General features: G+C 42.0%; 1 protein-coding gene across 1 annotated transcript; it reads right to left on the bottom strand.

Annotated features, from left to right (window-relative positions):
* Positions 1-4150: 4150 nt before the first annotated feature.
* On the bottom strand, positions 4151-16396 carry LOC138855005 (aminopeptidase N-like). Its single transcript, XM_070101531.1, has 9 exons — positions 15596-16396; positions 12304-12500; positions 11384-11716; positions 11011-11222; positions 10550-10705; positions 10300-10430; positions 5691-5868; positions 4589-4772; positions 4151-4258 (listed from the first exon to the last, which is right to left on the bottom strand). Exons 2-9 carry the CDS (start codon positions 12484-12486, stop codon positions 4151-4153), a joined length of 1485 nt encoding a protein of 494 aa, XP_069957632.1. The 5' UTR covers positions 12487-12500; positions 15596-16396.
* Positions 16397-17492: the final 1096 nt, after the last annotated feature.

The following is a 17492-nucleotide window of genomic DNA, read 5'->3' as shown; positions in this document are numbered from 1 at the left end:
TCCAATCTTTCATTACCTAATATTTTATCCTCATCACCTTACTCTTTCCTATCTTCACTTTTAATTTTCTTCTTTTACATACCCTACCAAACTCATCCACCAACATCTGCAACTTCTCCCCAGAATCTCCCAAAAGCACAGTGTCATCAGCGAAGAGCAACTGTGACAACTCCCACTTTGTGTTAGATTATTTATCTTTTAACCCCGTGGACTGCTTGCAGAGACAAATGCAATGTTCGCAGCTTTCACAGAGACCCACATAAAGGATCACTTGGACAATGAAGTATGGATCCCAGGTTACAACCTATACAGATGCGACAGAGTGAACAGGCAAAATGGGGGGGTTGGCCTGTATATCGCAGAGTCACTTGTTTGCACAGAACTGCTTAATGCCTCAAATGATGTAGCGGAAGTTTTAGCAGTAAAGATCGAAAACCAAAATCTAGTCATTGTGGTAGTCTACAAGCCTCCGGATGCAACGTCTCAGCAATTCCAGGAACAGCTGTTAAAAATTGACCACTGTCTGGAAAATCTGCCAGCTCCTGCCCCCAACATCTTGGTCCTGGGGGATTTCATCTTAAGGCACCTAAAATGGAGGAATATAGCAAATAAGGTTGTTGCAGTGATAACACCAGGAGGCAGCTCTGACGAGAGCTAACACACACACGAGCTTTTAAATCTCTGCACAAAATTCAGTTTAAACCAGCAAATAATAGAGCCTACTAGACTGGAGAATACACTAGACCTCATCTTCACTAACAATGATGATCTGATACGAAATGTTACCATATCAAAAACAATATGCTCAGATCACAACATAATCGAGGTTCAGAAATGTATGCGCGGAGCCCCAGACCGACATAATAAGATTAGTCACGAGGGAGCCTTCACCAAATTCAACTTCAATAACAAGAACATAAAGTGGGACCAAGTAAACCAAGTCCTAACCGATATAAGCTGGGAAGATAGACTAAGCAACACAGACCCCAACTTATGCCTAGAACAGATTAACTCGGTGGCACTCGATGTATGAACAAGGCTTATTCCTTTAAGAAAAAGGAGGAGTAGATGTAAAATAGAAAGAAACAGGCGCTCCCTTTACAGGAGACGGAAAAGAATAACATAGCGGCTAAAGGAGGCCAATATATCTGAAATGCGTAGGGAGTCACTGGTCAGAGAAATAGCAAACATCGAACTTAAGCTCAAGGAATCTTATAGGAGTCAGGAATCGCGGGAAGAACTAAAAGCCATAAATGAATTCGAAAGAAATCCAAAGTATTTCTTTTCCTATGCCAAAGTCGAGAACAACGTCCAGTATTGGGCCCCTACTTAAACAAGATGGGTGAGCTACTCAAGTCCCAATATGGCTCAGTTTTTAGGAAGCCGCTAACCAGACTGAGAGTCGAAGATCAAAATGAATTTTTTATGAGAGAGCCACATAATTTGGTTAACACAAGCCTATCTGATGTTATCCTGACGCCAAATGACTTCGAACAGGCGATAAATGACATGCCCATGCACTCTGCCCCAGGGCCAGACTCGTGGAACTCCGTGTTCATCAAGAACTGCAAGAAGCCCCTATCACGAGCTTTTACCATCCTATGGAGAGGGAGCATGGACACGGGGGTCGTCCCACAGTTACTAAAAAACAACAGACATAGCCCCACTCCACAAAAGGGGAAGTAAAGCAATAGCAAAGAACTACAGACCGACAGCACTAACATCCCATATCATAAAAATCTTTGAAAGGGTCCTAAGAAGCAAGATCGCCACCCATCTAGAAACCCATCAATTACACAACCCAGGGCAACATGGGTTTAGAACAGACCTCTCCTGTGTCTTAACTATTGGATCACTACGACACGGTCCTAGATGCACTAGAAGACAAAAATAATGCAGATGTAATATATACAGACTTTGCAAAAGCCTTCGACAAGTGTGACCATAGCGTAATAGCGCACAAGGAATGACAGGAAAAGTTGGTAAATGGATCTATAATTTCCTCACAAACAGAACACAAAGAGTAGTAGTCAACAGAGTAAAGTCCAAGGCAGCTACGGTGAAAAGCTCTGTTCCACAAGGCACAGTACTCGCTCCCATCTTGTTCCTCATCCTCATATCCGACATAGACAAGGATGTCAGCCACAGCACCGTGTCTTCCTTTGCAGATGACACCCGAATCTGCAGGACTGTCTTCCACTGCAGACACTGCAATAGGCTGCAGAAAACAATATGAAGTTCAACGATGAGAAATTTCAATTACTCAGATATGGTAAACACGAGGAAATTAAAACTTCATCGGAGTACAAAACAAATTCGGGCCACAAAATAGAGCGAAAAACAAACATCAAAGACCTAGGAGTGATCATGTCAGAGGATCTCACCTTCAAGAACCATAACATTGTATCAATCGCAGCTGCTAGAAAAATGACAGGATGGATAATGAGAACCTTCAAAACTTGGGATGCCAAGCCCATGATGATACTCTTCAGGTGACTTGTTCTATCTAGGCTGGAATATTGCCGCACACTAACAGCACCTTTCAAGGCAGGTGAAATTGCTGACCTAGAAAAAGTACAGAGAACCTTCACAGTGCGCATAACAGAGATAAAACACCTCAGTTACTGGGAGCGCTTGAGGTTCCTAAACCTGTATTCCCTGGAACGCAGGCGGGAGAGATACATGATTATATACACTTGGAAAATCCTAGAGGGACTAGTACCGAACTTGCACACGAAAATCACTCACAACGAAAGCAAAAGACTTGGCAGACGATGCAACATCCCCCCAATGAAAAGCAGGGGTGTCACTAGCACGTTAAGAGACAATACAATAAGTGTCAGGGGCCCGAGACTGTTCAACTGCCTCCCAGCATACATAAGGGGGATTACCAATAGACCCCTGGCAGTCTTCAAGCTGGCACTGGACAAGCACCTAAAGTAAGTACCTGACCAGCCGGGCTGTGGCTCGTTGATCAGGCTCTAATCCACCAGGAGGCCTGGTCACAGACCGGGCCGCGGTGGCGTTGACCCCCGGAACTTTCTCCAGGTAACACCAACACAAGCGTAGTCACTCGAAAAATTGAAGGTCTCCAACCCGTTTAGGCTCCTTGAGGAGGTACTGAGGTTTTGCAGTCATGTTAAGTGGGTTGGTTGACACTTGTATTGGGAAGCCTGTCATAAACATGTGATTGATCTCATTACGGAGTAAACAATATTTCTCAACACAAAATTCTTAATGCATAGAGGTACTTTATGGCTGGGTAAGAAATCAGCATCAGCTGCAAGTATTTTGCTGTAGCCGTTACGTCATGGCTACAGTAAAATAAACATTATGCTTACATCAGTATTAATGTATGACCCATGCGGGTTTAGCACTTGCTTTTATAATAATAATGGTATATCAAGTAGCCCGTGACATTACATGCAAAACCCCAATGTGGTAACTCCTCGCAGAGTAGCTAGCAGCGAAGGTCTGATGTTTTATTTCATTTTTTAGAGGACATCTGTTCTACGTTTCTGGGGAGACATGATTTCCGAGTTCTGCAGTCCTTGCCATTGCCATTCCACTTAAGTGAAATTAGGTGTTTGTTCTGTAAGCATAATCCGTCTGTCCTTTGCGTCAAGGTAATGAAGTTCAATGGTACTCTTAATTTATTACTTCGTAAAACTTATTCTTCTGTATTCCTCCATTAAGGCTGTGGTCGTCTGGATGCACTTGTTGAAACACCTGTGTTCCTTGTAGCTCTCTCTGAATTGCGTCTTTACCACTTTGTTTATGATGACTTAATCCGTGAACTACCAGGCCTTTTTTAAGTTGCTCTGTTCCGGACAAACGGGAAGTTTTTCCTGAGTCTTCCTAACCACTTCGAACGTTTTCATTTCGACACTAAAGATGCTTGATGCGCACTGAACTAGATGTATGTGTGTAAACTAGATAACTATATAGTCTCTGCTACAATTGTTGGTTGAGTGCCCAAGTCTTGAGAAACTTTTTTTTTAACACGACGGCCGTCTCCCACCATTTACACAATATCACTGTCTTTGCAGAGGTGCCCAGACATGATAGTTTAGAAGCCACTACAAACAGCCAATATCCCAAACCCCACCTCCAAGACTCAAGTCCGGCTAACCGGTTTCCCTGAATCCCTTCACAAAATATTACCCTGCTCACACTCCAACAACTTAACAGCGTCATACTTGTTGAACTGGGTGACAGTATATGTACTGAAAGATGTGTCTTTCTCAATGTTTGCTTCCTGTGATGAGTTTATTATCTATAGTAAGGATTAAAATATCCTTGACTGGTGATGTAAAGGTGGCATGTAGCCTTAATGACCCTAGTGTAGATGACAGCTCTCAACCTAATAATAACTGAGATTCTGGGTGTGGATAATATCTTTACTCTCATTCTTTGTCTGGTACTTAATCAAGAATCCTTGCTCCTAATTTTTTCTCGTAAAGATTTTTTACATTTTTTATGACTCTTAGTTTGGCATGAGTGAGATCTTTATTTTTTTTTTGATGGAAAAAAGATTAAAACAACGAATCACTGAGCCGTGAGGCCCGGGCAATAAAGTTGTACTTACATGGTCCAAGCCAATGTACTGGACGAAAGTAGCAAAGCCTTCATTAAGCCACAAGTCGGTCCACCACTTAGGCGTGACAATGTTGCCGAACCACTGATGGGCCAACTCGTGGGCCACTGTTAGGGCCACTCCGTACTGGCTAGATCGAGCTGATTCATCAGGGTCGTACAATAATGCTGTCTCCCTGAAATAACAATCACTTCAAAATTAGCCAATGGAACAAGTTAGGTGTACGTGTTATCTCAGATACATGTCCATTTTGAAGCTCTCTTGCGGCAACACCTTATATAATTGACTGGGTTAGTGGAATATCAATATGTGCTAGACCCGTAGAGTTACAATGCTCTGGAAACTAGAGGTAATCAGGTCAGGGTCAAGAAAGGGTAGCTAAATTCCCTGGATCGAGTCTTTCACTGGCATCAAGGGGCCCCCCTCCTTGAAGGACGGGGTTGGAAGAGTAATGTTTTTCCATGGTGATGTTCGCACTGATTTATAGTTTAGTCATTGTAACAGTGTGAAAACTGGCATACCTACCATATGCAGTGTTGAAGGCAGGCAGGAGTCCTGCTATTATCAATGTTGAAGAAAGGCAGCAGCCCAACTATTAACAATATTGAAGGTAGCAGTTAAGAAAAATAACGTTATGACATTTAAAATAGTGATAATTCTTTGATATTTTAAACACCCGTTTTGGAACTCTCATCTTCGCAGTTGCTATACTGAAACAATAGTTTAAGTGCAGAAAGTTGTAGTACCATGTTCATCACCTTCAAGAGACGAAGTGGAGGCATACAAGTTTCTCAGTAATGTGAAAATTATATAATTTAACCTTCCTACATAATTACAAATTACGATAAGATAATTATTCCAAAGTGTCCACATTCCTGTTAGATTAAAGTCAGAAAAACATAAGTGGCTAATCCGTGGAACAAGGTTCCAGCTAGTCTTTAAGTGTCAAATTAATCCCAGTTGACTAGTTAATAACGTTTGCCAGAAGATGTAAAGGCAATTAGTGCACACTTTCTTGGATTACTAATACTATTATTAAATCTATTCCCAACTTTCTCATGCGCCCCATAAATAGAGCACAGCGAGTGTTTACCTGTAGGTTATGAGGCCCCAGTTCTCCATGGCTCCCGCAGAGAAGTCAGGAATAGCGATCATGTCCTGCTTGGGAAGCGGGTAAGGTTGATTGAAGTAATCCTCGAAGTGAGTAAGAAGGGCAGGACCGACTCTCAGTGCATACTGTGCTTGTGTCAGGGCCTCCTCCCGAGCCCATACTGTGAACACCAACTCGCATGCATTATACAAACAGTTGTCTCTAATCTAACAGCGGGTCACCATCAAACAGAAAATGAGGAAAATTTTATCCTCGAGAGAACCGAGTGTGTATGTACTAGTACACTCCTCAGTACACGTACTCTTGAATTATGTTTTTCTACTGCATGTGGATCATTCAGTATGTGACTTACTAGTACACTAGCTAGAATAACATCTAAAATATGCATTAAAGTAATAGTTCAATGTATAACTGTGTATAACAAGTGGTCTATGATGTCTCCTAGTGAGAGCGCGAGTGGTTGTCATCTGCCATGTAAGTGTTCTTCCACAGGTTATTGGTTCGCTATCTGCAGAGGTTAGTCCCTCATGATAGTCGTTCAACGGCTCTGTCTTTAGCTTGTTATTCTGTGCTTTTCTTTGTATTAGGTTTCTAACTCCTTTTTTAGTCTTTGACTTCCTGATCTTACAAGTTCTTCGTTATTAATGTGAAATATGGTAGGCACAGCTATCAGAATAAATCGCTTGCTGATTACAGTAGAAGTATCTACCAAGATTAACATTTCACTGGTGTCAGTATAGTAAATCGTTAACTATGACTCGAGTTCAAAAAGAGATGGTGTGTGATGAAGTTCAGCTGGGTTTGTGAGGCCTCTTGGGAGACCTAATTTAACCAATTATATGGTCACACCTTGCCTTGGCAAACGTCTGTCAGCCACGCCCACGTCTGAGGTCTTTTGTTCTTGACGGCGTCAGACCTAGGCGTCAGGTCGTACACGTGGTTGTGGGGGGTGCTCTCGGGACAATATAAGCTCAAGGAACAGCTGAGCAGAGGAAATTTGGGCTTCAGTAAGGCTTTTGACAGGGTCCCACATCAGAGACTATTGAGGAAAATTAAAGCACATGGAATAGGAGGAGAAATTTTTTCCTGGATAGAGTCATGGTTGACAAATAGGCAGCAGAGAGTTTGCATAAATGGGGAGAAATCAGAGTGGGGAAGCGTCACGAGCGGTGTTCCACAGGGGTCAGTGTTGGGCCCCCTGCTGTTCACAATCTACATAAACGACATAGATGAGGGCATAAAGAGCGACATCGGCAAGTTTGCCGATGACACCAAAATAGGCCGTCGAATTCATTCTGACGAGGACATTCGAGCACTCCAGGAAGATTTGAATAGACTGATGCAGTGGTCGGAGAAGTGGCAGATGCAGTTTAATATAGACAAATGCAAAGTTCTAAATGTTGGACAGGACAATAACCATGCCACATATAAACTAAATAATGTAGATCTTAATATTACGGATTACGAAAAAGATTTAGGAGTTCTGGTTAGCAGTAATCTGAAACCAAGACAACAGTGCATAAGTGTTCGCAATAAAGCTAATAGAATCCTTGGCTTCATATCAAGAAGCATAAATAATAGGAGTCCTCAGGTTGTTCTTCAACTCTATACATCCTTGGTTAGGCCTCATTTAGATTATGCTGCACAGTTTTGGTCACCGTATTACAGAATGGATATAAATTCTCTGGAAAATGTACAAAGGAGGATGACAAAGATGATCCCATGTATCAGAAACCTTCCCTATGAGGATAGACTAAGGGCCCTGAATCTGCACTCTCTAGAAAGACGTAGAATTAGGGGGGATATGATTGAGGTGTATAAGTGGAAGACAGGAATAAATAAAGGGGATGTAAATAGTGTGCTGAAAATATCTAGCCTAGACAGGACTCGCAGCAATGGTTTTAAGTTGGAAAAATTCAGATTCAGGAAGGATATAGGAAAGTACTGGTTTGGTAATAGAGTTGTGGATGAGTGGAACAAACTCCCAAGTACCGTTATAGAGGCCAGAACGTTGTGTAGCTTTAAAAATAGGTTGGATAAATACATGAGTAGATGTGGGTGGGTGTGAGTTAGACCTGATAGCTTGTGCTAACAGGTCGGTTGCCGTGTTCCTCCCTTAAGTCAATGTGACCTGACCTGACTAGGTTGGGTGCATTGGCTTAAGCCGGTAGGAGACTTGGACCTGCCTCGCATGGGCCAGTAGGCCTTCTGCAGTGTTCCTTCGTTCTTATGTTCTTATGTTCTTAGAGCTCTGGCCTGGGAGCAGAGCTGAGCTGGAGAGTCTCGGGAGGAGAGACTGTTGGAGATTCGAGCGGAGCTCTGGCCTGTGAGCAGAGCTGAGCTAGAGAGTCTCGGGAAGAGAGACTGTTGGAGACATTGGGCAGAGTACTGGCTTGGAGCAGTACTCGTGCTGTGTAGGTCTTGGGACCTGTGGCTTAGTTCCTGTAGTGAACTGTCCTCTGTACTATATTGTAAGTTATATTCATTTTCGTCAAGTTGATTGTGTTCCCTGTCTCACTGCTTATGTGTACCACCCCATTTATCTAAACCCCAATGATGTACTCCTGTTCCTAAATATATTATTGTACAAGGACTTAATAATAAACTGTGTTTGAGTAGAATAGTAATATTCACTGTCCCCGTTATTCTTATTTCCATTTATTTATGTTTAGTTAAAGTAGTGAAAGGGTGAGTAGTGTGGAGTGGTGGGTAGATTAATGAGAGGTGAAGTTGTAGTCACCAGTGACCTCACATTATCTACCAACCTCCGCTAATCATCTCTCCTACCACTTAACCTGCCTGTCCCCTGCCTACTGACTCCCTCCGCTTACCTCCGTATTTCCCTAATCAATACCCCCCTACATGACAGGTGTGGATATTATTATTATGGGGAGAGCTAAACCCTTAGGGATTATATAGCACCTATGGGGGGAAGGTTGTGGAAGACATTCAGGCTCAACTCAGGGAACTGGAAAACAGATCCAATTCCCAAGATCAGGAGCCCCTCACCAGCATCGAGGAACCTCCCTTGAGGGGCTGGTGTGAATAGAAAAATGTTGCTGTTGAGTCTATGATAAGGTCACTAATTCATATCCTTGGTAGTTCACCTCGCTCACTAATTTATATCCTTGGTAGGTCACCTCGCTCACTAATTTATATCCTTGGTGGTTCACCTCACTCACTAATTTATATCTTCGATAGTTCACCTCACTATTTTCCCTCATGGCAAGCGGCTGCTGAGACAGGAGTACGTATCTCGGATCAAACTATTCACTAACCTCTGTTTTCTGTAGTTATATTATAATAGAGTGGATATGGCATTAGGATGGGCACCAACATCTTTCAGATTATTTACCAACAGGAATTCAAAAGAGGTGGCAGTTTTAGCTGGTTTATGGAGCAAGTAGGAGTGATAAGCTGCTTGGTGTGGCAATTTAGTAGGTGCAGAATTGAGTGATGACCTCTCTTGTCGTAATTTCAATGAGTCTCTTGGTAGAGTAGCCAAACCATACCACGGGCGGGGTTAGAACCCGCAATCAGAGAGTAATGAAACTCCAGTCCGATGCGCTAGCCACTGGGCCAGCTGGCTACAATAAGATTCGTCCAGCTAGGTATATTTATACACCATAGGAAGATTAGCATAGTCACCACTGTGACCACAAATGCAAGTTTTTATAAACGGATCTCCCACAAGCGTGGCCGTGACTAGCTCTAGCTCAGTGGTGCCTATGCTAACCTTCCTATGGTGCATAAATATACCTAGTTGGACGAATCTTATCGTAGCCAGTTGGCCCAGTTGCTAGAGTGTCGGACTGGAGTTTTATGACTCTGATTGCGGGTTCTACCCCCGCCCGTGGTATGGTTTGTTTTCAATCCTGTCATTACGATTTCGCGAGTCATGAGAGTAGCCAAGGTGCAGCTAATGAATAACTGGGCTAATGACCGGTGAGGCCCTAGTTAGCAGGCAAGGGTTAGTGCTGGGATATAGTTTCACACAATTTTGATCTTTACCTTTAATTGAAAGTCTTTTTGTGAAGTTTTTGGGTCATTTGTTTAGTTTGTCGCAGGCTGATGAGTGAGACGAGTACTTGCTCATCCTTAATGGATACTTTGGCAACTTTATCTGCAGATTCTTTTCCTCTAATACCAACGTTGCTTAGCATAGACTAGAGTGGTTTTACCCCGTGGAGTTCTAGGGGCTACGAAATGTTACGTGATGCGATGAGTTAAACTGTTTTGTGGTTCACAATTCAAAAATAGCCTACTCTTAGGAGAGGAGATTTATGAAGATGGTTCGGTTCGTCTTGGACCACTGTTAAGTCACAAATGAGAGAGAAAAAAGCAGAAAACACCGGAGTACAGAACGATGGTGGTGGTAGTAGTATTAATGAGAGCAGTAGTGGTAATAGTAATGAGTTTCTATGATTATCAAAGAGAAAGGAGGGGTACTAGAACTCCCTCAGACAGCGGGTTATGGTAGGTTGTTCACAAAACTTACCCACATGACCAGTCTGCATTCAATAAACAATCTTTAAAAAAATATTTTCCATACAAAACAGAAATATAAACACGCTGATAATGCATTAATGACCTCTGAATTGGATGTGGTCAATGTCAGTGGCATTAAGGTGCGCGAAGTCCGACACAACGAAGGCGACAAGGTAAGTGGACATGGGGACGGAGACCTGGAACTGGTCCCACAACCACCCCTCCTGACCCTCCCTGCAACACAAAAATAATAAGTGATAAAATCTACTTCGCCTTCCAAAATACACTAGCTTTTATCGGGACTGACGACTGGCATTACCGTTTCTACTGAACCACTGAAAGGGTTGACGTACACAGGAAAAGTGTTGTTTATAGGCATGTTGGAGATGGAGGTCATATTCGCCTCCCTGGCCAAGTACACCTCAAAGGTGGCCTTCAGTCCTGGCTCATCAAAGCATGGGAAGGCTCGACGCGCGTCTGTGGCTTGGAACTGTGTCACTGCCAAAAACCTGTTGACAAATATAACATGATTCTTCACAATGCTTTATCTTGGAATATTTTTTCATCTGGATTTTTTTTTAAATTTTAACAAACTTAAAATTGCAATATTTAAAAAAAATTATACAATTTTACAGTTGGGACAAAAAAAACTACATTAATAAAACAGTTACAGCTATGTAGTTATGTAATGACTGTTGGCTTTAAAGCCTACATCTATCGCTTTAGTTTCACAAATTTCTCTTAGGAGATAATTATAGGAACTATTTCTGAATTGCTACATTACTTAGGAACAATATCACACTAAAACACTCACTTTAAATTACCAGCTGCGTCTCTGTAGGTGGACCTGTAGAAACCTCTGAGATTATCGTTGAGGAACCCAGTGAACTCCATAGAGAGGATGTACTTGTGGCCCTGCTGCAGCGCCTCCTCCAGGTGGGCCACGTAGAACTCTCTCTCATTGTCATATTCATGCTTCTTGATCACTAAGTCTGCAGCGCCCTCCTGGTTGTCCTTGTCAATTAACTAACCAAAGAAATGTTTATAGGTTTATTCGTTCTTGAAATGAAATAAGTGATATAATGGTGCTACATATATTTTACAACTTTTGAAATGAACTTTAACTGTTAACTTTTATTTCATCGATTAAATTATAAGTTATTCTAAATCCTAAGACAATGTCTCACTCGTATTGTTTCATTCTTGGTAATGATATCAACGATGTGGAGGGTGATGTTGAGAGTGGGCTCCAGCACCTCCATCTCCACCTCCACGTAGCCCAAGATACTGAAGTTGCCATTGATGAAGGGCTGAAGTTTGACCAGGTAGTGAAGGGGCTTCAGTGCTCTAGGAAGACGTATATTCTTCTTTTCCTCCTTTAGGGTTGACGTGATTGTGTTGGCGATAGCAACAGGTGTAGTAGAAGCGGTAGTTGTAGTAGCAGGCGTGGTGGTGGGAGTTTCTCTGGTGGTTGTTGTTGAAGCAGCTTCGTAGATTGGTGTGGGAAGTTGTCTAGGGTACTGTTAATATATATATATATATAGGAGTGAATGGAGACGAATGGTATTTGGGACCTGACGAGCTGTTAGTGTGAGCAGGGTAATATTTAGGGAAGGGATTGAGGGAAACCGGTTATTTTTTTATAGCCAGACTTGAGTCCTGGAAATGGGAAGTACAATGCCCACGGTTCAAGATAATTACTATCACACATTTAAAGGAAAAAGTAATAAATTCCAAGTAGTTATTATACTCCTAAGAAAATGCTAAATCCGTAGCAGTTGTACAAGGCTAGGGAATGGCAGGTAATCAGATTGGATCAAAGGGGACAAAAAATAAGAGTAATTTAAATTCCTTGAACCAAGAACACTTCACTAGCATCTCGGTACACCAATTGAAGGGTTAAAAGTATTTAGAATTAAGGAATTCACAGTTCCATAAGATGTAAAAATCACACACAGTACACTAATAACTAGGTTCAATTTAGTGATTTTGTTGCATACCATTTGTACAGTAAAAGCTAATAATACTAACCGTGTATTATGTGATCAGCATACATTACCCATGAAAATCCTGCATGAATACTAAATATTTCCAAGAAGTGACTTACCCGATGGTGTTTGAATCTCTGCGGCGCCTCTACCGGGGTTCCTGCGATCCTCTGATGGGGAGTGTGGTAGACAAAGATTCCCGTAGCTACGATGGTACTGATGATGATAGTCAGAGACCATCTAAAGGTGAAGTGTTGCGGCCACTTGACAAACATTTCCCTGTTCTTGCTGTAGCTGGCCATACTGGTGTCGCTGCCTGAGAAAGTGATTTTTTTTTTTCCTGATATTTTTCAGAGTATTTCCGCACACCAAGAGCAGTTTAAAAAATGTAAACCATAGAGTAATTTCTTTAACTCGCCTTTGGCTTAAGACTGCCAGTTTTTTCTTTTTTTAGATAGGGCGACAACTACAACTTCGTATTTATATTTACGGCGAAGCGTTAAACCCGTAAAGGTCATACAGCATTTGTGGATAGGAGGAGTACGAGGTAATAGTTTGTTCCGAGGAAGGCTAGGGAGGTAGCTAGGATTCCTTGAATAAGTTAACACCCTACAACTTAAGGCACATTCCTAACAGGGCTAAGGTTTCCTAAAATTCGGCAGTTATTCTTCCTTGTTTCACTATACAAAAATCACCAGTTTACCTATAAAGCCAAAGATATCAGTTCTGACCCGGGGTCAGTTCTGGTCACCACAGCTGGGTGTGGCGACCTGCCAAGGCAACTACGGTAGAACTGTTTGCTCAGTAGTATGATCTAGAGACTTGTGGACTCTCAGTAACTTACGAAATCGTAATAACACGATTACAAACCAACCAGGGAACGGGTAGGTTTGAACCCATGGCGAGTGAGTTTAGCGCTTCCCCATACTTTAACAATAATAGTTTTTCGGGTAATGACAGGAGATAAAATGGTGAACATAATGTTGGCTGCCTAAGTGTCTACCACTATCTGGATATAAAAATCCATAGCAACACTTACAACGTCTCCATTGCTTTGTTACATTACTAGGTTTCTAAACATAAGACGCGTGTTAGAGCCTCGCATTGCTCCTTATAACATTTGTCTACAAGATTATTGATGGGTTATCCGTAATAAAATGGTTATAACTATGACCATAATTTTTAAAGGGGTGGATCGGTAAGTCAGCGGAAGTCCTCGGTCGGATGACCAGAAGCTCCAGCTGTGGGTCATCATGTGACAAAGACCCGGGTCAGAAAACACTAATTCTGCTTCACGACAAACCTTACCAAACTAGCCAGGGTTATCCGTAGTTCATCAGCCCCTAGTACCGCAATGCAGTAACTGGTTTGTGCCGAGGCAGCTCGCAACGGTACAGCAGAGTTGCTGGACAGGGTAGTGCTTGAGGCTCGTACACTAACCCTCCAGCAGTTCCGTATTTGTACTTCAACATATTTTGAATCATGCTTTCTTAATAAACAGGGGAGGGGGGCTTTGATGTAGGTGAAATGTTCTTGAGCCAAAGAATTGGAGCTACCCCTCCCTTTGGATCGAATCTGATTGTTCCCGCTCCCCTAGATACGGATGCAGGGATCTTCCATTGCCTGGGAAATGTGAAGAAATAAAATTTGAAGGGACTGGATAACGAAAGTCAGTGCCACACACTCAATTCTAATGTCTCTTGCAAGTCATTTTGTCCGTCTTCTTGCGTAATATTATTATATTCACTGGGAAGCGCAATTAAACTCGGAGTCCAGGGCAATAAGGATTTATTCAAGGACAGGGAGGATAGGTCAAATTCTTTGTATCAAGAGCCCCTCACCAGCATCAGGGTACGTTCCCTGAGGGGTCGTGGTTAACAATGATAGTGTAAATAGAAGTGCCTGTCTGTACAATTCATTTGAATCTCCATTTTAATTATTCGTAATACAGTAATATGGATTGTGACCTTAATGATAATGGTCCAGTAGAGGTCTTAATCTTCATTAAATTAAATAGTTATATTTACAAGAAGCCGTAAACTAATGCGGGTCCATTTAATGGAAGGAATAGTGGAGGCTCGATACTCCGTCACATAGCTAGGCTTTCCTATACAACCTAAAGACACTATGCATCAACAAAATAGCAAATACACAGATTTCCCCTTTCCTAAATACTTAAACCAGTTTAAAATTCGCTAGAGCAGACGGACATAGTGTGTTCAGCTTGCAAGATGACATACAACACAGCGATTGAGTAATCATTATTATTAGTCATGAGGAAGCACTATACCTGTGGGTGTCATTCAGCGCATTATGTATGGGAAGCAATCGCGTTTGATCCCGTGGAGGATCTATCCAGTTCTTTGGATCAGGAGCCCTTTTCTAGCCTCGTCTGACTCCAAATCTTTAATGCTGACAATTATCTCCTATGGAAACTTATGTTGCACTCCAAATTATTCCTTTCCGTGCATTGAGGTAGAGGGAAGGAGGATGGGCTTGTTGACTATAGGGACATTCTCATCTTCACGCAGCGACCGAAATATTAGTTAATAACGGTCTTGGAAGGGGTACTCTTGCAGTTGGCATTTTCGCTCCCTTCTTGCAAGGCTATCGTTATAGCTTGAGCAAATTTTATTCGATCGGCTTCAGATTTTCTGCGCTAGTATACTGTAATCAGAGCAAGGTTCATGTACCTACATCGGGCACCAGTGGTCTGGCTATCTGTGCACTGATTATGTTAACATAATCAGGTAAACTCATTTCTTTACTATTGTACAATAGGTATTCGAGGCCTGGATACCTACTTTGGGTATTACAAAACTGTTTACTTTCACTAATGCTAAACTGGATTTTATTATCTTTATTTAATGAATATCTAGTTAATTCAACTTTTTCATGCTTCTGGAGGCCTAGGCAAGAGGGAAACCACTAAAGCTTAACTGTAATCCCTTTCTTAATAATCTGTGTATTTGTGCCTAAGTTCATACACAAGCATGCTACATCATGTCTCAGGCTATTTAGAGCAAGCAATGAGGAGAGTTAGTTACAACTAAACTGAGTGCAGTAGTTTCCACAAGCTTGATAGCAACAAGTAATAGTTCAGTTTGTTAAGGTGGAAGCCCATTTATTAATTCTGATACACCTCTGCACTTTTGATATCACTATGTCCACCTATGCTCCCAAGAAAGTAATCTTGCACAATCCTCACCTTCGATTACTTTCTAAAGTCAATGCTCCGGAACACATTCACCACCTTAGGACAGAGAATAATGTTACAAACTAACAACGCTGATATCTTCCTTAACCCTGCAAGTTGGAGGGCAGGAAATATTGTTATAACCTAGAAATTTCCTAATTGCTGTTGCAACATGACGCTTTCGTAATCCCCGTACTGTAATGTATAACACTTACCTTCGTCACTTGTTTGTTTTGATGTCAGTGCATTAAGTGAAAGTTTTGCTCAAACGTCCCGGGTTACACCCTGCCCACCCGAGGAAAGGCAAGCACAGACTGACCGACACCGCTTGCATGACAACTCAACTCCGGCCACTCCCACCTACCTTGCAGAACCTGCAAATATTAGAGCCTACAAGACTAGAAATTATGCTGGACCTCATCTTCACCAACAACAACGATCTGATACGTAATATAACCGCATCAAAGACAATACACACAGATCACAACATAATAGCGGTACAGACATGTATGCACATGGCTTCTGACCAGCAAAATGTGATCAGTCATGAGGGTGTCTTCACAAAATTCAACTTCAATAACAAAAACATACAATGGGAACATGTCAGCCATGCCCTAAATGAAACAAGATGGGAAGATATCCTAAACAACACAGATCCGAACCTTTGCCTAGAAAAAAATAACTGTGGTTCTTGGGGTCTGCACAAGACACATTCCATTAAGAAAAAGAGAAGATGCAAGCTAGAGAGAGAGAAACTCCCTATACAGACGAAGGCAGAGAATCACAGAGCTACTGAGAGGGACCAACATATCTAAAATACGTAGGGAGGCACAGGTCAGTCAAATAGCAAATATCGAACTTAAGCTGAAGGAATCTTTCAGGAGACACGAATATCAGGAAAAAACTACAAGCCATAAAGGAAACTGAAAAAAATCTTCTCTTATGCCAAATCTAAGGTAAAAACAACAAGTATTGGGCCCTGCTTAGGCGAGATGGGACATACACAGATGACAGCAAAGAAATGAGTGAGATACTAAAGTCCCAATGCTACTCAATGTTCAGTGAGCCGCTGCCCAGATTAAGGCTTGACAATCTAAATGAATTCTTTATGAACGAGACCCAAAATTTGGTCATCTCAAAAATCTCTTACATTATCCTAACACCACAAGACTTTGAAATGGCAATAAATGACATGCCCATGCACTCTGCCCCAGGCCCAGACTCGTGGAACTCCGTGTTCATCTAGAACTGCAAGAAGCCCCTGTCACATGCCTTCAGCATTCTGTGGAGAGAGCATTGATCCAGGGGTCATCCCACACTCACTAAAAGCAACAGACATAGCCCCACTCTACAAAGGTGGCAGTAAAACAATTGCAAAGAACTACAGACTGATAGCACTAACATCCCACTTCATAAAAATCTTTGAAAGGGTCCTAACAAGCAAGATCAGAAACCACGTAGGTACCCATCAATTTCACAACCCACGGAAACACTGGGTTAGAGCAGGCCGCTTCTGCCTGTCCCAGCTACTGGACCACTATGACAATGTCCTGGATGCTATAGAGGATAAACAAAACGCAGATGTCGTATACACAGACTTTGCAAAAGCCATCGACAAGTGTGACCACGGTGTAATAGCGCACAAAATTCGTGATAAAGGAATAACAGGAAAAGTTGGTAGATGGATCTGTAACTTCCTAATAGTAAACAGAGTAAAGTCCGAGGCAGCTACGGTGAAAAGTTCTGTTCCACAAGGCACAGTACTCGCTCCCATCCTATTCCTCATCCTCATATCTGACATAGAGATGTAAGTCATAGCTCCGTGTCTTCCTTTTTCCTTTGCATATGACACCAGAATTGCCATGACGGTGTCCTTCATCAAAGACACCGCAAGACTCCAAGCGGACATCAACCAAATCTTCAAATGGGTCACTCAAAACAATATGAAGTTCAATGAAGAGAAATTTCAACTACTCAGATATGAAAAACTTTAGGAAATTAAAAACTGTATCAGGGTATACAACAAATTCTAACCATACAATAGAGCAAAAAAGTAATGTGAAGGACCTGGGAGTGATAATGCCAGAGGATCTCGCCTTCAAAGACTGCAAC

Source organism: Cherax quadricarinatus, chromosome 78 (genome assembly GCF_038502225.1).
Source record: "Cherax quadricarinatus isolate ZL_2023a chromosome 78, ASM3850222v1, whole genome shotgun sequence".
Taxonomy (NCBI): domain Eukaryota; kingdom Metazoa; phylum Arthropoda; class Malacostraca; order Decapoda; family Parastacidae; genus Cherax; species Cherax quadricarinatus.
The sequence above is the reverse complement of the archived record's forward strand: the minus strand, read 5'-3'. Positions and strand labels throughout refer to the sequence as shown.